Source organism: Actinia tenebrosa, unplaced genomic scaffold (assembly GCF_029948245.1).
Source record: "Actinia tenebrosa isolate PJP-AT-01 unplaced genomic scaffold, QUT_ActTen_1.0 utg1515__unscaffolded, whole genome shotgun sequence".
NCBI classification, from domain to species: Eukaryota; Metazoa; Cnidaria; class Anthozoa; order Actiniaria; family Actiniidae; genus Actinia; species Actinia tenebrosa.
In genome coordinates this window covers 189088-214732 of record NW_028292591.1, presented here as the reverse complement: position 1 = coordinate 214732, position 25645 = coordinate 189088, and the positions used below count along the sequence as shown (strand labels likewise).

General features: G+C 36.7%; 1 protein-coding gene and 1 pseudogene across 1 annotated transcript in view; one reads left to right on the top strand and one right to left on the bottom strand.

Annotated features, from left to right (window-relative positions):
* The window catches only part of LOC116308234 (intermembrane lipid transfer protein VPS13B), a 98992-nt gene that overhangs the window by 3883 nt on the left and 69464 nt on the right, over window positions 1–25645 (bottom strand). The window contains exons 28-36 of the mRNA XM_089025364.1: window positions 24352–24594; window positions 23125–23238; window positions 20938–21108; window positions 19107–19181; window positions 18370–18692; window positions 16232–16347; window positions 15520–15716; window positions 14712–15029; window positions 3582–5529 (exon numbers count right to left, since the gene is read on the bottom strand). Coding sequence (XP_088881490.1) covers window positions 3582–5529; window positions 14712–15029; window positions 15520–15716; window positions 16232–16347; window positions 18370–18692; window positions 19107–19181; window positions 20938–21108; window positions 23125–23238; window positions 24352–24594 — 3505 coding nt within the window. The remainder of the gene's footprint in view (window positions 1–3581; window positions 5530–14711; window positions 15030–15519; window positions 15717–16231; window positions 16348–18369; window positions 18693–19106; window positions 19182–20937; window positions 21109–23124; window positions 23239–24351; window positions 24595–25645) is intronic.
* Window positions 9435–11705, top strand: LOC148904399 (uncharacterized; annotated as a pseudogene).

Sequence of the window (25645 nt, the reverse complement as noted above, 5' to 3'; positions counted from 1 at the left end):
CTTATTTGGTGCACTTATTTGGAATTCAATTGATGATACATTAAAACAGCTGAGCTTAAGAACTTTCTCTAAGAAACTTAAAGCCTCTTTTCTTTCTACTTATTCTACTTCAGATCCTGTTTAATAAATATCTTTCTCTCTCTGTATGTGAATGTATAGTGTGTGCTTTTCATTTTCTTTTGTTTAATGTGTGTGTGTTGTGTGCATACATAGGATTTAGATCATGTAAATAGTAATACAGTACGTATAAATATAATTTAATAATCATAAATATATATAATAATGTATATATAGATACCTATCGATAATGTAATCTTTATATTTTAGTCTTCTGCTTCCACCCATTATTCATTGTAATTTCAGATATTTGTGTTACCTAGCTCGTTTAGCTTTATAGTTATTCTAGGTAACCTCTACCATTCTTTTGTAAATGTACATATATCTATATTTTTCTCTATTGTAATCTTTGGTATAAATAAAGCACATTGTATTGTATTGTATTGTAAGATAAAGAATGCATGTTCAATAACATAGTGCGGCAATAAAACGCAATTTCCCTTGAACTTTACGTACAAATTCTTACAAAAACAAATGGCAACACAGACCTAACCAATTCGCCGATACTACTTGTTCAGCCCTTGGTAGAGAAGCGAGGAATTTGACTGAAATATCGAATATGCTACTCGATTCTCATACATTTATACTATTGCGGAGACCGGAGACCGCTGAGAATATTCAGTGAAATGAGTAGGGTCCTGGTACGAGAATAAATTTTTGTCAGATTAACCCAGCATACGATTTATTGGTTTTGTTTGATGAGTGTCGAATGTCATAATATACCGGGCCACTCGTTCTTCAATGAAATTCAAAAAGCCATCAAGTAGGCGTTTAAAAGGATTTTTGCCAATATTTTTGTTCTGAAACTTTGCTTGGAAATTATGTAATGGACATATAAAAACTGTAACAAAAAGAAGGGGTCGCGCTAGATGCCCTTCAAATATACACCTGTTTCAATAAACGTTGTCGTCGCCAAAGGTTATAGGCGATAGGTCGTTCCGACATGGAAATGGTTTTGTTGAATAGATAGAACATTGAACCAGTCTCAACACTAAGGTCAATGCTCTTGACGAAAATAAGAAGAAGAAACAAAAGTCATCCCAGCTATTCTTGGACCTTGGAATGACTTATCTCCTATGGCTTTTCGCCTATCATCTATTACCTATCGCCTTTACTTTGGCGATGACGTTTATTAAAATAGGTGTGTCAATAGACTTTATTCATGTGTGACAATGTTTTCCCAATAGACGACTTGCACTAAGAGATCACGTGATCAAATCGGCCATTGTGGCTGGCATTCTACAGGATTTTAGCTATGCGAGAATGTAAAAAAAGATGGCGGATTCGGGTAGTTTTTTTGGTGACGAAAGGTAAGTTAGCGCACTAAATAACTATAAAAATCCCCTTTTCTCGCTAGAAATATATTTTTAGTAGATATCTGAAGTAGATTTTTGCTATTAACTAGCCAAGAAGAGAAAAAAATATGGTATTTTTGCGATAGGATGTGAAGACCTACGAAGTGTTTAGTCTCGTTTTGCTGGCTTCATGACCTCAAAACATGCAATATTTTCCCTCTTCCTGGCGAATGAATAGCAAAATCCTACTTAAAATATCAATTAAAAGTATCTTTCTTGCAAGAAAATGCCGTTTTCAAGAATGAAATTGAAATATACTTGAAAAGTTTTGACAAGAAGTCATTGTTTTAAGGTCATGAAGCCGGCAAAACAAGACTAAGCACTTCATAGGTTTTCACATCCTATCGCAAAAAATACCTTTTGTTTTCTCTTCTTGGCTAGCTAATAGCAGAAATCTACTTTATATATCTACTAAAAGTATATTTCTTGCAAGAAAAGGGGATTTTTATAGTTATTTAGTGCGCTAACTTACCTTTTGTCACCAAAAAACAACCAGAATCCGCCATCTTTTTTTACATTCTCGCATAGCTAAAATTCTGTAAAATGCCAGCCACAATGGCGGATTTGATCACGTGACCTCTTAGTGCAAGTCGTCTATTCAGCCTGACAAACCTCTGGGGGAATGAAGAGCTATTGTTTTGAAACTTGTCGGGATATCATCGTTATTCCTTTCGTATCCTTTGGGATAAAAATTTTCGAAGAGTAAAAACAAAAGAAAATGAATGCCCTGGAGGTTCGTCACGCTGAATTGGGAAAATATTGTCACACCACGAATAAGGTCTATTTATGGGTTCAATAGCGAAATTTGGTGGCAACTCTAAGTTGTAATTACTGAAAACCTTTACTCGCGGTTCAAAGTACTTCTTCGCAACAAAGCGTACATATGATTCGAAGTTTACTAGTTAAGCTATACTACTAAATCTATCAGAGTAACTGGATGACTTATTGTTGAATTACTAATGAAACATGAAAGTTCGCCTCTTCGAAAATATCGCAAGCTTCAACTAATTAAATCAAAAACTTAGAAAATCTAGCCAATAATCTTTCCTTCACATTTTAATACCGTAAATCCTCTATTTAGCCCCCCGGGGGCTTATTTATTTCAGGCTCGTTTGAGGGAGGGCTTGTTGGAGAGGGGGGGCTTAATTGAGAGGGGGGGGGCTTATTGATTTAGTCAAAACGCAGTATGTAATATGATTGTACTCAGGATTAAACGGAAGCATTACTATTGACCGTCTCGCATAATCCGTAGTGATATACATGGAATTTTTATTATTTGATTCACCTGTGTTAGGCCCCGTCCACACTATGCCAGATAAATTTGAATCCGAATTTTTATTTATTCGGTTAGGCCTACCGTCCACACTAGTCCGGGTGAATCCGGAACAATTCTTCACCGAAAACGAATTTTCGAAATGCAAACGAATAACTAAAAATTCGGATTCAAATTTATCCGGCATAGTGTGGACGGGGCCTTAGTCTCTTAAGTATAATTTACGATTATTGTGAATAGCAAAACTAAAACACGGTAACAGTAACAAAGCAAGCTAAAAAGAAATGTTTTGAATAATCAATACTTTAATAAATCTCCTTTAATCAGTACACGTGATTCTTTTAAAGGGGGGGGGGGGGGGGGGGCTAAAAAGAGAGGGGGGGCTTAACAAATTTCTTCCTTTTAAAAGGGGGGGGGGGAGCTTATTAGAGAGGGGGGGGCTTGTTTGAGAGGGCTACATAGAGGATTTACGGTATATAATATCCAACACCAATGGTCGAAAAAACGTTTTCGAAGACTGAAGACTGGGGCGAGTTTTACGAAAATCGCACTTCTTTTCCTGACTTGTAAAAGAGAAAAAAGTTAAATTTAGTCTTGAATAGAAAATTTACTTAGAATACGAAAGAAGAAATGGCTAAAATGTGTAAGTTCTATGCTTTTACTCCTATGCACAGAAAAATGCGCAGTGCAAAACAAGGGAATTACCTTAGCCAGGAATGCCTCAAATTTAGGCTACGTCAAGTCATGCCCGGAAATATCATATAACAAATTAAGTATAGAATACAATATATCGTTCAAAACCCTTATAACGAAAGTAATATTATCACAAAACTAACCTGCCATCAAACGTGTTGGTCTTCGACACCGTTGTTCCTCTAGTAGTCTTAAGTGATCCTCATCCATGCACATTCTGTCCAGATTTCTGGAAATACCGGAAGCCAAATTAGTCACGGAGGTCAGAGCACCAGCTGAAACGTGCCGTACTAAAGAAGATACTCCTTGAGACATCCCTGAAACAAATGCACCAGGACCCCGAGTCAAACCATCATAAGGTAAAAAGAAGAAATCAGAAAGTCCTTGGCTGAAATTACGGATCAATCCAGCAGGGTTGCCAAGTAGTTCCAGTGATCCTACCACCCATCCTATCTTGAACATGACAGACGACATGTAATGAAAAAGAACTTTCTGAGCAAATGCCGAGGTTGGTGCGTAAACGGGAGACATATGGAAATGACCAAGGCTTAATGATGTGTCATCCATTCCTATGAAGAGTTTAACGGACGCGTGAAGAGTAAGATGGATAGTTACTGGCTCAATGTCAAACTTTCCTATAACAAGAGGGTTGAGAATTGAGGAACATTCGTTAAGAAGTAAGGTTGTTTCAAGGAAGGAACTATCAGCCAAGAGGTCATATTCCTGTGCTGGAGGAAGGAATGACTCTGCTAACAGGGCCATTCGATAGATAAGGGTGTCTTCTAAAAACACAGTGATTGGCTCACAAGACACCAAAACCGAATGGAGAAATGTTTTTTCCATGTTAGGTTCATACTTGATCTTTATAGACAAGAAGGGCTTCAGGCACGTCCCAACACGAGGTTTTCTTTGACTAGAAGCGTTGCTGAGTTTTGGAAAACTTTCATTCGCCAAGATTACGACAGGAAACTGAAACAATTCTCCCTCAAGCTGATTGTCAAGTTGAAAAGAGTTCAACGTTAGACTTAGTTCAGAAAAAACTGAATTTCCATCCGAATGCTCTATCAAAGGCGAGTTGCACAAATTAATCCCTAGTATTGCTGTACGCAAAACCTCTGAAGGTTTTCTTTGATTGCGAGCATCTATAAGAGAAATTTCTAGCTTGGAAATTTTCATTGCAACATCAAAAGACGGAGACAAAACTTCATTTGAAGGTAACTCCATAGCGACAGCGTCCTTATCATAAATCTGAATGCGAACAGCAGTACAAAGCCTGGACTTGGAGACAAATACGATAACTCTTCCCCTTCCTGGTAAGTTTACAACGAAGTGTCCTTTAGAGTTAATGTCAAATCCATGACTCCAACCCTGCGGGACCTCTGTTGTCTGCCCATGACTAATTCTGCCCTCAGCACCTTCAGAGATTTCGGCAACAGTTACATCATACAGTGCCTGAATGTGAATATTCGGAATTTCCTGAAATTCACTGGATGTCTTGAACCATTCTCTCATGATTGTAAGCTCGTAATGAGTCATTCCTAAGGCTGGTATCTTGGGAACTTCATAAAACGGCTCTAACTGTTCTACAACAATGACCTTATCGAGTGAACCTTTTTGATATGATGGGCTTTGAGGTGGTGTAGCCTGACCAAACTGGAGCGTGAATGGGCAATCATTATAAAAGATAAGGCGAGGGGAGGAATCATTTGCCACTACAATGTTTGTAATACCAGATACGATATTGGGTGTCATCACTAGTGGAATAGTCGTTCTACTATCACGTACTGGGATAGCTATTGCAGATCGGGGAAGATCAGAGTTCATTAAGAAAACTTGTGACCACTGACTTGATAACGATTCTGTGTGAAGTTTTATTGAGTTGTCATCTTGATTTTCTATATTACTTTGGAATTTCTGCTCTCCAAGTGCAAAGAATGCAACAGGAAATGTATCATCAACTGAGGCAACTTCCTCCTTGTCTATTACGACAGATGACGTCAAAGCGATGTCCCAATACGCAACTGGAAGCTTGATTTTGCTATCTATAGGTAGTTGAATGGCTCTCTCAATGTCCAAAACGTCACTTGGAATCTACATTTAAAAAGCATCATTAGAAGGCGCTTTCACCATTTTGCCTTTATTATCTTCACTTTCGTATACCATAATACTTTGCAACTTTGAGGGATAACCAATCAAATAACTGTCCCAAAATAAAAAGATCTTCAATTGTATACCCACTAAACCTGCTTTTACCTGTAATAATAATATAGATGCAAAGATTTCTCACTTCTGATTGGTAGAGAGCAGTGCTGTTGGGCCAATTTTGCAGCTGTTCAAGGTCACTTGACGCGAAAGTTGAAGCGAGAGACGTTGAAACTTCAAGAGCTTTCGCCTACTTTATCCGTAAAGAGGTACATAATACTTCTGTACGAAGAAAGCAGCTTATTCAACTTTCCTTTGAGTGTTTAATAATTGAAAAAAGAGGATATTTGATGATTTATGTAAGTTTTGCAGAATTTCTTCGCAATGATGCTTACTTGTTTTCTCAAAAAATGTCAAATATTTGAAGTCTTGAAGATGAAAAAAATTATTTCTAAAAAAACATGTTTTTACTTTTTAAAGATCAAAAGTAATCTTTGTTATTACATTTCTTTCCTGTTTTGTAAATAAAATATTGTTTTGTTAACCGATTTTTGATAAAAACAAACGAGTTCTTCGCTTCGTGCATTTTTTCCAACACGTCTTTTTTCTATCTAATTTTGGTTCGAAATTTTTGCATCTATATTATTAACAAAAAATCGAATGGTATTCTCGTAAGGGCGAGTGCTATTTGAGCTTTTTGAAAACCCGTGAATGCAAATTTATTCCAAAGTGCACTCGAAACCATGCGATTTCCTATACAAATGTTGATTTCGCGCGTTCAGAACATTTTGGTGTTACAGTAAATGTATTGGATTACGAAGAAATTTTAAGCATTGACTTTAAGGTTACTGGAGACCTTCAGGGGTATGTTTCTCTTAAACTCTCTCTACGCAACACCTTCAACAAAACCCCCTAATACTATATACCGTTTTAAAGGTCATATGATAAAGATTTCGAAAATATTATTACTTCAAAGTGATTTTCTAATTTGAAACAATGGCGAGCCTTAAATATAAATCGAGCACGTTCCGTAGAGGTTAATTAAGGTATCAGGGTACCCCTAGCGACCATTGTGCATTCAACTCTTTAAGAGAGCTTGACTGTAAGATTCAAGAAATTTCCGTATTTTACGGCGGATGGCAAAATATTTTTTTCTGCTATTTTCCTCAAACATTACCAGTGAATTGAGCCTTATGTGGTAAAACATATTCTGTATTTTCAAGTTGTAAAAGCTGTTATTTTAGAAGAAACAAAGATTTGAATTTCCTCATAATCAAGTACTCGATTTATTGCGCTAATAGACTTGATTACTGAATAGCAGTGTTAAAAGAAGCCAGCGCAAAATTTTTATGTCGCAAAATATCAAATATGTTTTGATAAACAGTTAGTTATGGGCTTGTAATTTGTTTAGGTTTCTTTATAGCTGGTTTTAATGGGGGGAAAAAATGATATATATATATATATATTTTTTTTATTATTTTTTTTCCATGCTTGTTCAATAAGTGTGTGCCAGCCGGTGATACCAAAAACTGCTTCAGAAGAATACAAAATTTTGTGATGGTTCAACCAACATTTTAAGTAATATTAACGGTTAATTTGAAGATAATGAACCAATTTAATGGAAACCATATAAATAACCTTGGGATTTTGGGTATAAGTATTTTTTTTCTGGAGTGGTAAGACAACAGATTATACTATTCTTCATCGTAACCTCGAAGTTACCAACAGTAAAATAACAATTGAAAGGTAAAAAAATAATAATCTAACTTTCTTTTCTTAATATACGAAGTTCAAGTAAATAAAGTTTATTACGCTGTTTTTGATCGCGAAGATTTAACTGTACATAAATATCAGTTCTCATTTACTCTACTTCATAGCTTCAGGTAATTTCCTTTTCGAGTATGACATTTTCTAAATACACAATCATTAGTGAAAAGTCTGGCTTTATTGTTGCGTGGTCTATTTGACTGTGCGCTTTGGAATCCTTCGTCCACTGCCGATTTGTTATTTTGTGTGTAGAAATTTCCCAATTAACTGTTCCTTTCATACCCTTGTTGGTTCAGAATGCGGCACTTCTTCATCGAATGTGAGCAAAACTCAGACAATAGTATCTTTATCACAGTGCCAAAGAGTTGTAAGTAAGCTTTGCTTACCGTAAGTGTTCATGATATTAGCACTGAATTCGATCTTATACTCGCAAGAGCTGGTATATATGAGTATGATGATGAACCTCTCAAGACAACAACAGTTTGTCCTAAGCATCGTTTTCAGCTTGGTGGAGGTTGGTTTCAGAAGAAAGTGTGTCGCTACCCCGAACACAAAGGCAAGGCCAAGGCCGATCGTACATCAAGCAAAGTTCAATCCAGAACAATATATCAGCAACTGGGACTGTTAGTACCCGTTGGTGCAGGTGAGTCTTATTTCGTAACGTTTATTTACACATTTGAACTAATTTACAGTAGGGATCTTGGCATAATACATTTGTTTATGCTGACCATGCTAATTCACGCAAGAAGAGGGGGACGGGGTACTTTTGAGAATGTCTAGCCGTGAATGCAATTCATTTTGTTTTTGTTAACTGCCTCTGGGATCTACTTTGCACGATATTTCACTAGCCATTAACCCCCTACCCCATTCCCAGTTATTCTCTGTATTTTGTAGTATATACCTGTCTGATGAAGTGAGGGTTACATAAATCAGGGCTTTTAATAACGGCCGGACATGGGACAATGTCCAGCCAGAACCGGGAGCCAAGACTGGAACTTGTTTGGTCAAAGCTTTGCCTGGCCACCCATGATCATTTTGACCAGTAATGTTGAGCCAGAAATGAGGTAAACCTAAGTTAAAATAATTGCATGTGGACTATGTTCATGACCGGAGACTGATCGGTAGTTATTTTAAATTATTTAAAGATCTCCGGGACTTTTTTTGTAGGGAAAAGGAGGACGTTTTCGTACCTGCCAACCCCCCTCCCCCCCCCCCCCCTCCCCAAAGCTTAGTTGATACTCGTTATGACCTTGTATCGAAAAATATTTATTTTTGATGGCAGGTATTTGTACAAACTGCCGCAAAAAACTTTATTCCCATGACGGAGATGCCGAAAAAGAGCTCGATCTGCGAAGGTGTTCCAGGATAGCTCAGCACACTCCAGTCAACTATGCTGAATGCAGTTTACTTTCACCGTCGAGAATTTCAACCCCGTTTGATTTAGAAAGCTCACTCATGGAATCTCCTGGTTATCAACCACAAGCACATCGCCAGCCACTCAAAAAAGAAGAAAACATTCCTGTTCAAAAGTTGAATGATTTTTTGATTAGCCGAGATTTGAGTCCAGTACGACATTGTGTTAAGAATCCTTGGTCTGAAGCTGCCGACCGCACTAAACGGAAACACTTAAGAAAGATGAAACTAGGTATTGCTGCAGTGATAGAAACAACAGCACCTGGTTACGAAGATGAAGCGTGGTTAGATCTATCTCGTTCGGGAGTCCTTGACGATCATTTCAATGCTGAAGGAACCATAGTTGTCTCTTCAAGCCCTAGCTGCTGTTTATCGCGCATCGGAGACAAAAGCAACAGAAGTTCCAGTTTTGTCGATTATTGTTGATACCTTTCCCCATCAACAAATACAAAGCATCTTGCCAGAGGTTACACAATATCAACTTGGTCAAGCCAAACGGCACTTGTTATCTCTAGGAAGAGGCCAGCCCTTTGCAGACCGTTCCTAAATATCGTGTAGGATTAACGATGCCCAAAATAGAACATTTTGTTGAATTTATTTCAAGTCCGCATTTCGTTCAAGATGTCGTTTACGGCACTCGAACTGTGAGGCTGTCTTCTGGCGAGACTATTAGTATGCCTAATGTTGTTCGCAATATGATTTCATCCAGAATCATAAAGCAGTACATTGCTTTCTGCAAAGAGACGAGGTTTGATCACTTAAGCGAAAGGGAGCTTTACAGAGTTTTGAGGCATTGCCCTGCTCAGCAGAAAAAGGCACTACAGGGCCTTGATAACACTAGCGCAGATTGTCTCCGTGGCATCGACATGCTAGAGAACATCTTAAAAAAGCTGGGTGAAAGGGGTAAGGATTCAGTACGGGTTAGTGACGTTTGCAGCTCGTTGTCTACTCTCAAGAGGTATCTTAAAGGAAGTTACCGTTTGAACATCTCATCTTAATCGTGATGTCCTGACCACTGCAGTGCCTTCGCCTTGAGTGACCCGAGAGAAGAAGCTTTTTCTAAGACTTGTGACGACAACGTTCATGATTTGGTACGTGATGATTGTGAACGTCTTGGTCATCTGCAAGAGCTAATTAATGGTTCTTTTCATTCTGATCCTACTGTTACATTCTATAGTTCTGATGAAAAAGACGATTTGCTTCATGATGTACAGGTATCATTTGAAGCAATCTGGGCATGGAAACGTCATCTTCTAAGAGCAGTACATCAGAGCAAAGCGCGACAAGATACCTTAGACAAAATGGTTCCTAGCACAATATTTATCACCCAAGATTTTGCAATGAAGTTCTTGCCTCGCCGTTTTAAGGACACCCAAATGGAATGGTTCGGTAAACGTGGCATAAGTTGGCACATTTCCTACTGTGTACGCCGTACCGATACCGGTGAATATGAAATATCAGTGTATTCTCACTTGTTTCGTGAAAAGATTAGCCAAACCAGTGAGGTTATTGCGGCAATCATGCACCATACTCTTAAAGAGGAAAAAGCACGACATCCAGAGCTTAGAGAAGCCTACTATCGTAGCGATTGTGCAGGGTCGTATGCAACTGGTGGCTTACTCCTTCCAATAAGACATCTAAAACAGTTAACGGGTATTGCTGTTAGGCGCTACGACATTTCCGAGCCAGCGATAGGAGCGCTGCCCATCATGCAGAAAGCCCACGTTAATAGATTTCTCAACGAAGGAAATGATATCACATCAGCAGGACATATCAAGAAAGCCTTAGAGTCACATGGTGGCATTAAAAAACGTTATGCCCTTTGTTGTAGAATTGCCAGCGGTTTCAAGAACTACTTTACCTCGTATTGCAGGAATCAGTCTTCTTCACAATTTTAAGTACAGCGACGAAGGTTTAACAGTATGGAAAGCATACGGCGTCGGCGAGGGCAAATTGTTGACATGGGAGAGCTTTGATAAGGATGGACAGATACTACCTCTAGGTCTTAGAATCGTTGAATGTTGTGCCGCTCCAGATATTTCACATCTAAGGCCAAAACAGGTAAAAACAGTAAAACATGTAAGGAAGCAGAAGATGAAGAAGAAGAAGTAGAGAGCGAATCTGGTCTTTTCAATTGTCCTGAACCAGGATGTGTAAAACAATATATTACCATGGGTAAACTTGAAAACCACGTGGCAGCAGGCAAGCATGTCTTCAAGAAATATTCTAAGCCTCTTGGTGACCAAGAGATGAGGAAGTGGGTAAAACAGTTTGAGAACGTTTCATCAGACAATCTACCTTCAAATCTTGAAGACAGGTTATGGTCACTTCAAATCGAAGACGGTTCCACAAGAACGTCAGACAAGACTGTTAAAAAAGGATGGGCGTTGAAGAACACAAAACCAGCTGTACGTTTTCCAGATAAAGTGAGAAAGTATTCGTTAGAGAAATTTGACATTGGAAGTAAGACAAGACGCAAAAATGATCCAATGCAAGTTGCAATGGATATGAGATGTGCAAGAGATGAACAGGGTAAACGATTTTTTATAGCCAGTGACTGTCTACAGACGCCACAGATTCGCTCAGTTTTTCCCAGGGTTGCAGCACCGAAAAGGCGTGGCAACGTTGAAAACCCAGATGATGTAGAAGATGAAGACGTAAGAGACTTACAGGATGATTTTGAAGCAGAAAACTATGAAGAGGAAATGAATCAGGCTCGCCAGCGCATACGAGAAGAGGTATGCGAAAGACATCCTATATATTTTGACAGATATAACTTGTGTGAGTTAAACCAACAAGAAAAAATGAAAAGATTCAACATAGATATGCTCATAAAGATTTGTGAGCACTATGACCTAAATATTGAGAAGGTTTCAAGAAAAAGAAAAGAAGGGCTGATCATCAAAATAAAAGAGTTTCTCGGTAGCTGCAGCTGCAGTCTTTAGCTCAGTAGAAGGAAACAAAATGACCAACAGGCCAGTTTGGGGAATTCAGTATTGGATTGGCATGTTGATTAATTTTGGCATTCAAAAAAAAAAAGCATGTTCCGATCGACAGTTAGACAAGCGACTGTGGGTTTATAAACGATGTAGCATGTAGTTGTCTAGAAATAAACGGATTTCCATGTAATAATCTATTCAACTCCTTCACATAGATTTGAGCGCGTTAAAATGGTTTTGGGAGACAAAATTCCCTTGTAATAGAATAACTTTACTTGAAAATGGATTTAAAATTCTGATTTGCTTAAGACACTACTAAAGACAAATTTATTTGTGCATATAAGCCTTTGTTGATCTAAAAGTACATTGTATATTGCTGAAATTAGACACGTGGGACAGATGGCAATCAAGTTGATGCACAAATACAGCTATTTTATCAATAAAGGTTGGTGAAAATGCTGTTGCATTCCGTGCATAATGTCTGATGTGAATAAAATCAGCGAAAGGTCACAAGGATGTGGAATTTTACCAAACTTTGTCTGCATGTTATTGCGGTAAATTTTCTTCCTAAATTTTCACATACAATAATACATTTCGGGCTTGGTATGCAACATGCAACAAAACCTTCACCAACCAATTTTGAAATGGCTGTATGCCTTTTAGAAGGACCCTATAGAAACATTTTAAACATTAAGCAAACAAATCCTATCAAAACAAAATAAAAATTGCACAAACAGTGGTAGGTTTATCACGGTGTGGACAAATCCAACTGATCCACAGTGTAAGTAGTTGAGGTGAGGGCGCTGTTAATCCTCTCTAATTTTTGTGATTTACCCTAGGTCACTTCCAAATGAAAAAACGTTTTACTAGTCGGTCTAGTCAAGATAATATGTTTTAGTTCAGTCATAGCAATAAGGTTCATCTAGTTATTCGATTGAAATATACTTATACTCTACCCCAGGCCCTTTCTCGCCATCGTTAATACGTTGACGCACCTTCTATGTTATGCATATAATAAATAACGTAAAATGTTCTGATGCTTGTCGTCAACTTATTTTCTTGAACATGTTTCGACTTTAGCACTAATTATGAACGGTTGGTCATATAAAACAGTGGAACCAGCACCGATTTTTTTAAAATAAAGCATTATTTGCTTGAGGTCAATAAGGCAATATTTGCTTTACATATTTTGGCAGTGAATATAAAAACCCCAAGAATTTCTTGTAGTGGTGATCTGTGGGAAGGTCTCATCTATTAGGCTGGTAGTTTTCAGCCAAAAATACTGGTTGGACCCGGTTGAATCTTTTGATCAAAGAAAGAGTATTTATCAATTCTTAACTTCTAGATATTTGGGAACATGAATGTCAATGCTGTTTTACGCGGAAGCCACAATATTTTTTGGATGATTTACTTCTCTATGTCATGTTTATACATTAAAATAATCGCTTAAAAAATTCATTTCCAAGAAATAAACCTAAACGCACAAAAAAGCGATATTTTTTTACCCTTGAAACAAATAAATAATTATGCTAATTGTCCTTATTAATATTCAACAAACTTCAAACCCATCCTTAACATAGCAATATGCATTTTCCTTTAAGCCAACCATATCATTGTAGTCTAATTAGGATCTTCTAATCAGCATACAAGTTTCAAGTCATTTAGAAAAGTTTTATTTTCTACCATCCGCCGACTATTTATCGAATCTTGCAGTCAAGTCCTCTTAAGGTGACTGCCTACTTTTGGAAATCGATTTAAGCTTTTTTTAAAACTTCGATTTTCCGAATTGAAATTTAATGCTGATTCCAAATCTGGAAAGAAAAATAGGGTGTCCCGAGCTTGTTTTTGAGATAATCAGCATTTAATGGAAGCCTACGCACGAGCTTTTGGAGTAAAAATTGCGCCACCGGAAGTGATAAGAAAAAAATTAAGATTCATAAGATAATAGTTATTTGCAGACTATATGATTGCACGAACGAAGGCTAGTCAATCCTTCTACAATAATATATGGAAATTTTCGACAAAAAGAAAGAGAGATACATTGATTTGTCATATTTTGTAGTTTCGGTGCTCTTAAAAAATCTCATAAAGTCGAACAAAAATCCCTACAAAAATCTATTTTTTCACGTGTTCCTGATTTAAACTTTTCCTAAAATGTTGATATAACCTAGATTTCTAGGAGTTTTTTCGAATGAGCTATCAAAAAATATAGAGTCCCGTGCAAAATTTGAGGGTTTTGCCCTGTTGAAGCTCAAAACGCGTATGGTTCTTCAATAAAATCTTGTAGATTTTTCAGCGGTTTTTGAGCGCGCGCACATCGTGGGCTCAAATCGAACGTTCAAAAGTAGGCAGCCACCTTAATAGCGGCAAAACCGTTTAATCAAAACCTCAACAAAGTATACATTTTCTGAAAGCTGAATAAATGTAGAAACTATTCATTTTTTCCTTTTTGTGAAATACATTTATCCTTTTAAATTAGAGCGAATTATTCAAATTTTCAGCGTGGCATATCCGCGGAGTTCGATGACAGCCGGTAATCGATGACAAAAAGGGTGTGAGCGATTTCTGATATTTTGAGTATTTCTATTTTTATGCGGTAAAACACTAACCGGCATTGGATTTTTTTCGATGTTTCGACTTTATAATTCAATAACTTTTTAAAGAAGCAAAATTTCAAAAATCGCTCACACCTTTTTGTAGTTTATCTTTTGCTAATTCACATAATGAAATTCTTTTGGCTATACGCGCTAAATCTATGCCCATTAATTGACCTCTACTGAACGTGCTCGATTTGTGTTTAAGGTTCAGTCATCGTTTCATATTAAAAAATCGCTATCAAATAATATTATTTTCTAAATCGTTATTAAATGACCTTTGAAACGATATATAGTTTTATGGGGTTTTGTTTAAAGTGTTGCAAAAAGAGTTTCGACAAAACATACCCCTAAAGGTCCCCAGTAGCCTTAAAAAAATGGTAGCTACAAGTGGTACTAAAAAGATATTTACGCCAACCTTTTTTACTTTGGCCGCCAGTACAGGTAATACGAGAAGAGGCTTCCCAGTAGAATTGACGAAACCAAACTTTTCTTGAACAGAAATAACTCGAACGCCATGACGAGTTTGGGATGTCATTGTCCATACGACTGCCACTGGGCGAGAAGAGGTAGAAATATGAGCGATATTGATTGTCGCGTGATTTGACTCATCTGGTGTATTTGGCTCCTTAGCTGACAAATCCTTCATCTCGTCGTTTGAAATAGGCAATGACAAGGGTTTCGACCAACTTATCGTTGAAGATCCTGTCACTAAAATACCGAACTGTATTTTGCCCTGTACAGAAGCATAAATGATTATTACAAATTTTAAGCAATAATACAGAGGCCAATCTGGGAATCTGAGAACTGGGGGGGATCGGCTTAGTGGACAAATCCCTAACTGTTGACTAAGCAAAATGTAACCAGCAGAGGTCTGGGGCATGCTCCCAAATTCTTCAATTATGGTCTGAAGAAATGTTGTTTCCTGCGTTTTGGGGACCCGGACCGTAAACTAAAAGCGTTGTCTGCAGCCCTTTAGCCCTCCATTGCCTTTAAATCCGTCCATGTAAGTAAAAATAGAAACAAGAAACTTGTCATAGAGACGAACTTAACCACAGGAAAAAAGCTTTAGGGAATCTAATCCTCCTCTATGAGTTTTTACACAGCTGGGGTTCCTTTTTTATCAATAAATGTTTTGTCATATTTTATAAGTAAATTTCTTATCGTATTTCTATAGTTTTGATCTCAGTAATTCACATCTGCATGTTGCAAATTTCCTTGCTGACCTTAAATTTAAATGGGGCAATAGTTTGACCTGAAGGCATCTGGATTTCTCCTTTGTCCTCAAAGTCTTTGATAAAGATTGTAGACACTGTTTTGTTGATTAAAAGACACCAAGGAGTAACGTCTACCAACAGAGTATTTAGATGGTGCCATTTCTTGATCACACGGCATTGAAGCTCAACATCCGGAAATGGACTCACTATTTGAAAATAAAATAGGCTTCAGGATTCAAAACAATATTAAAAACTTCATGTAAATGATATCGAATAATGCGAAAAAAAAAAACAAAAGCAAACAAACAAACAAAAAAAAGAGAACAAAAAAAAAAAAAAAACAAAAAAAAAAAAAAAAAAAAAAAAAAGAAAAAAACAACAACGAAAAACAAAAAAACAAACAAAACAAATCAAAAAAACCCAGATAATACAGTTATCATGCCAAGTCCACAAACGATATCAGGGACTGGATGAAGGCTCTCGGCCAATAAGAAGCGAGATAAGTAAGGACGAATTAATATATGTTGTGAAAAAGATGGAAGTAATAAAATGTAAAACGCACAATTGGTTGTTTTCAACTATTCCCAAGAGGATCAAAAGACAAAGACATGGCAGCTATGCTGGTGGACAGGTACAAAAGGATCTAATGAGAAGTGTTTTGTTAAAATCCACCAGACAACGTTACGTTAAAACGAAGAATAAAGAATGTATGAAGGCCTACCTTTAGGGCTTATTTCTGCCCTTTTTTGATAACTGTTGGCATCCTTGTCGTTTCCACGAGAGACAACGTAGCGTACAAAAGGTGAGTGAGCAGCTGATACGGAAGAAATTTCATCCCTATGACGAAAAATACGTGCCTTAATGCGATTGTAGTTGTTACGATTTCAGATTAAAAAAGAAAGCCTCTAGTAACCTGGGTAGAAAATACGATGGTAACGTGACATATCTAACATGAGAGAAATTTGCACGAGCATGTGCTCGGCCATTAAACCGTAATGGACTGATCGCTGGTAATCAATGGACTACTTCGAAAATGCGGTGGCCACCGTAACGGCCTGATCGCTGGTAATAAATGGACTACTTCGAAAATACAAACAAATCAGAGATGACGGGAAATATATATCGAGTTTGGAGTGTTTGTCTTTCTTTATGGGTAAAGGTAAATGATGTGCCATCTTAATAAGTAAGTCACGACATGGTTCAACTCCGACTTCTCCGAGGGAGAAAGAAGCAACAACTGAATAATGGCGGACATGAAGAAAAACGCAAATTTGGAGAACTTCTTTTTGGAAGTATGTAAAAACAAAGATACAGCGAGTTTTTGAAGAGCTTGATAAATATGACCAATTTTCGTCCCTCTTTAATATCAATGGATGTCATTACTTAGACAAAGTTTTATTTGCCCCCTGCACGTCCCATAATGCCTTGCGATCCAAGATGGCTTTGCGTACTTATCATTGTCCGTACTTCCGCAGAAGATACTCTTCATTGCATAGTTGAAATAATTAAGAAACGAAAACATTGCTGGCAAAAACCAAGATTCTATTTTGTCAACAGGAATGTTCATCATAAATGAAACTGCTTTAGAACAATCTATTGAAGTCCAATTACGTTCTTCTTTAAAAAAATTGAAGTCTTTGTAAAGATTCTGGTAACAGTTAGGTCCAAAGCCGGCCTTGGATGTAGCAATTCTCTACTTTCACATCCCCATAATGCCTTGCGTCTTTGGGGGGTAACCAATAAAAAAACTGTCCCAAATTGAAATGTTTCTTAATTGAATTTATATTATACCTGGTTTTAAATGTACAATACTGATTATCAGTTTATTCCAAGTTATATTTGCATCAAGAGTTTTGGTCTTACAGAAAATGTTTTGACTTACGAAAAAATGTTTAAAATTTACCTTAAATGTCTTCAAGCTTCTATTTTTTTCTGTTTTTTACTTCTTCATTTTATTTTTGGATACCAAACAAGGTATTGTCAACATTGTCTGATCAGCCTTCAGCAAAATAAGTGAGTTTTTACTCTCTGGTTAACCCCCAAAGACGCAAAGTATTATGGGGATGTGAAAGTAGAGAATAAAACTGTTTTAAAACCCGCACTTAACTCTCATTTAATGGCCTGAAACCGCTTTGGTTTAACTGACACAACTTGTTAACGTATGGGCACAAGAAATTTCCCTCCTGTATGGAATATTCATTGACCAATTCTCTACTTTCACATCCCAATAATGCCTTGCGTCTTTGGGGGGTAACCAATCAAAACATTGTCCCAAATTGAAAGGTTTCTTAATCGAATTTATACTATACCTGTTTTTATCTGTACAATACTGATTATCAGTTTATTCCAAGTTATTTCTGCGTGTACAGAATATCAAGAGTTTTGGTCTTACAGAAAATGTATTGCCTTACGAAAAAATGTTTAAAATTTACCTTAAACGTCTTCAAGCTTCTATCTTTTTCTGTTTTTTTTTGTTTTTTGTTTTTACTTCTTCATTTTATTTTTGGACTAAACAAGGTATTGTCAACATTGTCTGATCAGCCTTAAACAAGATAAGTGGGTTTTTACCATCTCGTTACCACCCAGAGACGCAAAGTATTATGGGGATGTGAAATTATAGAATTCAGAATAACATCACATATCATTTATTCCACGTCCTTATTATTAATTACATACTTTGACTCAATTTCACTAGCACGTGAGGCTAATTTAAATAGCACTATCAAATTTTCTTGCTGCCTCATTTCAATGCTATGTGAAGTCTGAGAAAAACTTGCATAGAAACTAGGCAGTTTGTTTAGTTACTACAAAACACCTCAGTAAAGTTAAAAGAGGAAGACACTATAACAAACAACTTACTTTTCTTTTAGTATGGTACCACAGTATGGCCATAAGGTGTTCAACGGTATATCAACCTTGTCACACATGTTTGGATTGACTTTGTTAGCTAGATCAATAAGAGTTGAATTAAGCGGTACCGAAGGATCAGACATTTTGCTACATTTATCAAACTGGAATGTCAAATGATGCCAAGTATTTGGTGGTAGGTGTAGTAACTGCTCTTCATGACCTCTACCAATCATCTCCAGTGATGCTTCGCTATTTGTTTTGGATGAGAAGATGTTCAGTAGAATCGGATCGGGTAAGTGACTACGCATGATAAATAAAGGTGACAGAGATATCTAAATAACAAAAAAAGTAAAAAAGACTCATTAATAATAAATACTAGTCCGGGATCACCGGATGGGAATTATATATTTATAAACATTTAGGAACTGAGGAGACACGAAATATTCAATGGATAGAGCAGTAAAAAAAAAACAACGGAAATACATAGTTAGATCCAAACCGTAAATTATGAACCGCGTAGCGCGCTTGCAATAAAAAAGGGGGAAACAAGGATCCATACGTTTGAGAAAAAACCGTCGCACTTCAAACTTCTTTTAGCCTTCAAGATTCACAACCAAAATGAAAAATACGATTGAGCTTCGTTTTTTTTCCTGCCCTTTCTTGTGGAAAAACTGAAAATCTCTCCAGGATTAAATAAGAGGCTTAGAAAAATCACGAATATGCGGTTAATTTGGCAGACTAGTTACCTGTATTTGTTCAAACATCGTCTTTTCTAGGCTGTACCATAAATAGAACGTCTGGAAAGTTTTTACTCCAAGAAGCTATGGATTGGTTTGGAATAATTACTATATTATAAATTTTTTCTTAATTTTCAATCAAACCAAAAAAAAAAAAAACAACCAAACAAACAACCAAACAAACAAAAAACACACACACACACACAAAAAACAAAACAAAAAAACAAACAAAACAAAACAAAGATACACCTAATTGCAGAAACGTTTTCATATAAAAATAAAAACTAACTGAAATAAATAATAGGCCTCGTCTCAAAGTCTAAAATATTCACAAATACCAACGGTAAAGTAAATAATACTCAACTTTAACAATACAAACACTTTCAAATTCCTCGGACCTTCACTGAACACATCAATATTCTGCTGCACAAAATCGAGACTAAACCCTTAATCAACTGAGAACTCGAAACTGGAGTATTAGGTGTAAACAAACAAACAAACAAAAATTTTAAAATCCCGTGTGTAGGTAATAAGCCATATACATCCCGAGGTTGGCCTGCGTACAGCCCGACTTTAAATCTGGTCAAGATAGTGTGCGAATCAGCGCAAGATTTCTTGTTCTAGTCTCCCGGCGTGGCTGCACGATTATATATAGTAAACCGCGACTCAGTTCCAAGTTAATTCATTCTTACACGAGTTCTGATTGTTCTTTGAGGTCTCCCAAAAATTGTGTTCAAAACGATAAGCCAAAACAATGACAACTATAGCTGATGTTAACCGATGACCCGGAAGCTCCGAAGTTTACTATGCCAATTTTATCAATATATTTTTTACGATAACTTATAAATTTCTCGTGCACTGAGGATAGACAGATAAGCTGATGTCAACGTGGGCGCGCTCTTTCCGTTAGTTGTTTTGATTATAATTATAAAATCACTATTACAATTCTCGTGTTCTGATTGGTTGAGAGCGCGTACTTTAAACTCACACAGCACGCGCTCTTTTTAATTCGTATAAATTGTTATTTGTTATTCGTATAAATTGTTATTTGTATTTTTATAAAAGAAATTAAAAAATGCTTGATGTGCTGTGTGGTGTCACAAAGCACTTGGGGATTGGCAGAACACTCGAGAAGTGTCCAGAAGTACTCCGCTACGTCGTCGTGCTTCTATTAAAAATACATCTCTCGTGTTCTGCCAACCTTGCGTATAAAAACTATGAAAAGTACTATACAGCGCCATTGTTATGTTCTTTTCGTCTAGTTGTTTTGCGCTTGCCGGCTTTAATAGCCACAACCAAAATAGCGCAGCGAGTGTAATTTAGAGGAATACGATGGTTGTGTTTCACTCCCGAAACACACTAATACAAGATGAAACAGTAATGATAAAAAGGTAAATTATACACCTTGAAAAAGATGAAAAAACTTACTGACGTTTCGGACGCTAGTCCTTCGTCGGAGTACAAGAGAATACAAGATGGACACTTTAGTTATGGAATTCTGTTTGTAATACACACTGTTATCTCAAAAATGCATCACTCACATCATATGAAAAATATTTAACAATTCAACTATTCATTTCATGTATACTGAAAATATTGAGTTAAGCTTCATAGGCTCCTTAAAAGATTGTGAGGATTTAGTTTTGATGAGGTAGGTTTTGAACACTTCTTGCGTTTTTCTTGGCCAATAATTATAAATCGGAGGATATTGATGACTTTGTTTTAGCCATGTTTATGTTTATTGCAAATTGTTCTCCCTTTACACGAATTTATTGTTAGCCCCATCCAAGAAAAGCAAGCTTAGGTTCCCTGTCAAAATACCACAATATTCAAAACTTACCTTTATAATTAAGTGTTGAGCCTTAGCATCACCTCCTACGTTATCCAAAGGAAGTGCCTCACTCCACGTTGTCGTGTTAGGGATTCTAATACGCATGCCTAAAAGGCCGGCATGGGAGACGATGTACGATGGAAGGGTTGTGACTGGTGCCAACGAAATGTCTTCATGGATCTAAACGATGAAATCGGTTGTGAAAAAGTTTATTACGTGTACCAATATATTTTTTGAATTAGCAACATTTTCGTTGCGGATTCAAAAACATTCGCGTCCATACGTAGTGCTTTCAAATTGTATCCGAAAATATCAAATGAACCGTACGACCCTGCTCGCGCGCTATCATAAAACCATAAAAAGTCACGTGATGGGATGGGGGGTTTGATGTGAGCGGGCCGTAATTTTAGGCAGGATTTTTCAGCCTTTTTATGACTAAAATTGTGTCATATGATAAAATGCTTATTGCTCGCTGCTCTCGGTCCGTACAGGGTGGCATGACCTCCTTGTCATTTATTGGTATCATCAGCGACATCATCCGCCATATTTGTTTACTTATGAGCCCGCGCGACTTTGAAGAAACCGCATGCACGTCCATACAATACGGGAAGACCAATCAATAAAAATATGTACCACAGGAAGTCCAATCAATAAATTCATTTTTGCCGTGCTCCCTTGTTCCACTCAGTCAATAAGTACATAATGTAACAAGTCGCACGTGACAAGAATGGTGAAAATAAACCAGTAAACGTGATCAGAACGTGAAAAAAAGCTAGCGTGATTATTTGCTGGAATCACAAACAACGAAGCGGAAGCAAGTATTTTCAGCTGGAATTTTCCTTACGAATGGAGCTTGAAGCAAAAAGACAGATTTTCTAGAGTTTCTACAGAAGAAACCCAGACTTTCATTGAAAAAAAGGATTTGGAAACTGACTTCTCAATTTCTCAATTGCTATATAACAAAACACTTGATGTCTGGTCCCTCGGGAAATATACACATTTCATTTCCAAGCATTTTTTCCGCTTTTAGAAATTTTTCCTAGTTTGAAGCCTTAGTTAATAGATCTAGAGGGAAGTGTCTCCTGTATTACGGTGGCTGACTACTTTGGTAAATAATAAACAGAAAATTGAAAATTGAAACTTCTTTAACCTGAAATTTAATGCTGATTTCAAAATTGCAAAGAAAAATGGGGTGTCCCGAGCTTGTTTTTGAGGTAATCACTCCGGAATGACATGCGTTTGTACAATTTTCGAAGAAAAAATAGTGAAAATCAACTGCTCCGTCCAAAAAAATCATAAAACCAAATCTAAGGAAGAAATATGAGTAACTTTCTTCGAACACGTAACTTACACTATATTTATGAAATACTGATAAAAGGTGTTTTAATAAACTATCGTAGACAATGAAAAATCGTATAAATTGGACACAAAACAAACATAACGAATTTTTATATTGTTCTAATAAACAGAATTGTATTAAACTATTAGACTATATGGTTCTATTTTATAGACCCTTTTAGAAATTGCCTTCGTTGAGTTTTACAAATAAAAATGTATTTTGACATTTTAGGACTGTCACGTAAAAAAAAAACTATATGAAATATGCATTTTTGGAACGTTTTTCTTGTTCGGGCCAAAATGACAAGAAAGTTCACAGGCCGTCCAGTCTATTGAGTTTTATTTTTTATTGTTTTGATCACTTAAAACGAAACGGAAAGAGCGCATGCGCGCAAGTTGATGACGCACGGGAGTAGGGTAATGCGAAATTTAAACTGCATCCGGTTACTCAAGATAGCATATCCAGGAATTTACATGGCGCGCGCGTTATTAGGGAGTTTCCCTCTCTTATTTATGCTCTCTTGGTTGTTTCTATTAAATTACGTAAGCTTTGTCCGATACCCGAAGAAGAAGCCGGAATATACCTTATTCATGGTGTGACCATGTTTTCCCAATTGAACGTGACAAACCTCTATAGATAGGGAATAAACAGCTATTGCTTTGAAACTCGTCGGGATATCATCGTTATTTCTTTCGTATCCTTTGGGATACTCATGAATGTTTCGAATAGTGAAAACAAAAGAAAAAGAATCCTCTATAGGTTCGACACGCTGAATTGGGAAAACATTGTCACACCACGAATAATGTCTATTTCATCCCTTAAATTGTTATGAGGGAGCTCCTGAACACACAAAGTACCTGAAAGGATGCTTTTTCCTTGTGAGGAGACCCAAGATCGGGGCTTTTAAGAATCTGTAAATCAACACCAGTGCTTAGACGACTTTCAATTTGAAGACCACCACGGAAAATTACCTAAGGACAAAATAGTACAAAGATAACCGGCCATAAATAAAAATAACTTGTTTTTCATTGAATTATGCCATTTACAGAGCGTTCAATGGACCCTTCTAAACCTTTGTACAATATTGTAAAAATATGACAATATGTTTATTAGGTTACGTCATTACTCTAATACACGGCTTTCATAACTGGCTGCTGCTAATTTGTATAAACATTAAAAATCAATGTTTTTGGAGTGAAAACCCTTTTAAATCATTGATCTTGTTGATTTAGATAAGGCGTGTGAGTTTCTACTTAAATTAATAAATCCATTAAAAGATGTGAGCATTTGAAGTTTTGAAAATGCACCAAAACGAGGCCACCAAGGCTTCCAGTGATAAATACATACAAAACTCTCTATTTTCGTTCTTTAATAACTTCTTTGGTATGCAGTCAAATTCTACAAATTTTTCTGAAAATAGTTTTTGTGAAGTATTTTCTCAGATAGCATTAATAGTTTCTGTTAAAAAGGCTTCATTTTCTCTATCTGAAAAAACTGAGTTATGAAAGTCGTCTATGATTTGTTTAACTTTAAAGTGAAAACAAACTTATTCTTATATTAACTGAAATGTTTCGGGAGTGCTACCACCCAGGATCAGAGTGAAAGTTGAATGATTTATGGAGTTTAAATGGTATATGTAAACACAAGATGAAAATTTACAATGCCGATAATTCTAAATTACTTTTTAATGATTTGAGTGCAAAACCTAATGATTTGGTATTGCTTTCAAATAGTGGAGTACATACCATATATCCATGAAAAAGTTAACAAAATTGTACAAATTAGTGCAAAGTTTGGTAGGTCTGCGGTCTACCGAACTTACTTAGACCTTACGAATTTCTTACGAAGTTTTTAACGGATATATGGTCTGCACTTGCACTCTACCGATATAAACTACGATGTTTAAAAGTTTCAAAAAGACAGCTTTTCCAAAAAAGGTTGGACATGAAGGTTTTGTTGCATGTTTCATACCAAGCCCGAAATGCACTATTGACGTTGTGAATCCAAAAAGCCAAAAGGTCACAAGAACACTCTACAGTGAAAATGCCCCGAATAAATTGAGATCCTAAGAGGAGTCTCCTCACCTGCTTTTGCACCCCGGACAGTGATCTTACGTCAATTAAGAGTGTAGCGCTGTGTAACTTGTGATGAATGGTACGTGAGCTTATGCCAACACTGTCAACATCAAAAGGCTCAGACCAGCGCCAGTCACCCTCTCTTTCAAAACAGACATGAAGACTGGGTTCCGCTTTCAGAGATTGAGCGACCCGCCAGCTGTATGGTAAGAGGTGCTTACTGGATAAAAGGATAGACTCATCCGTATCAACCTAATTACAAACAAATACGGAAAAATGTTTCATTGCTTTGGTAACGTTTTTTTTTTAGGTACATAAAAACCAACCACGCCCTATTTCTATTGCTTGATGTCGGGTTTGAATTTCGATTGAAAACCTGTCCCAGGTTTTGAATTCAGCATTGATACTAACAGGGGAGAGCGGGGCTGAATTTCAATGCAAACCGTCGCACTAGCATTTTAACCTTTATTTGAATATCATTAGAAATTGAAGACCCTGGGGGCAGGATAGACCGGGATATCTGGTTGGGACGGTTTATCTGAGTCTCTAACAATCCAGAGGGAAAGTGGAAATAAGTTGGAAAGTATCGAAAGACAGAGATGCCATAATTTCATAATCATCGAAAACTATCCTCAAATCCAATTACCAGCAGTACGTCAAACCCGAGTTCGGATTTTCGCATTCTTGTTCTGTCCCCAAGCGGCTTGTGGTAACGAGATTGAATTTTTGCCTATAGTTAGGCTAGAAATGTTGCTAAATCTCGTAGTTTCATTAATCAGTAAGTCAGGCACATCTTTGCTCAAGACTTCTCGCATTATTGCTTGACTCGTTATAATTTCCTTTTTTAATCTAATATTTTGAAATTAATAGATATTTTCTAAAAGAAAATTTCCATTTACAAGTGAGCTACAAGTTGAAACAGTAATACAACATCGATCTGAACGAAGGTCTAAATACATGCGTTTCCGTCAGAAATTTATATTCATTGTTTTATTAGTCTTAAAAACAAAATCAAAATTCAAATAAATTATAACTACCTAACCGTGTCATGATCAGAATCGGACCAGCTTGCAAAAGAATTTAAAAGTCGTAAGCTATTGATCAGGCGCGTAGTTCTTAAAAGACATCAAATGAGTAGTTTATCCCTTTGAACTGATCTTCGATTACAGAAAATGATGCCAAATACCTAGAAAGCAGAGGGAAAATATTTAAAGAAAAAAACAAAAGTCCTTTAAATGATATTCCAGGATATTCCAGTATTTAGCAGACAATGCAGAGCCACGACGATGCCTTGAAAACTCTG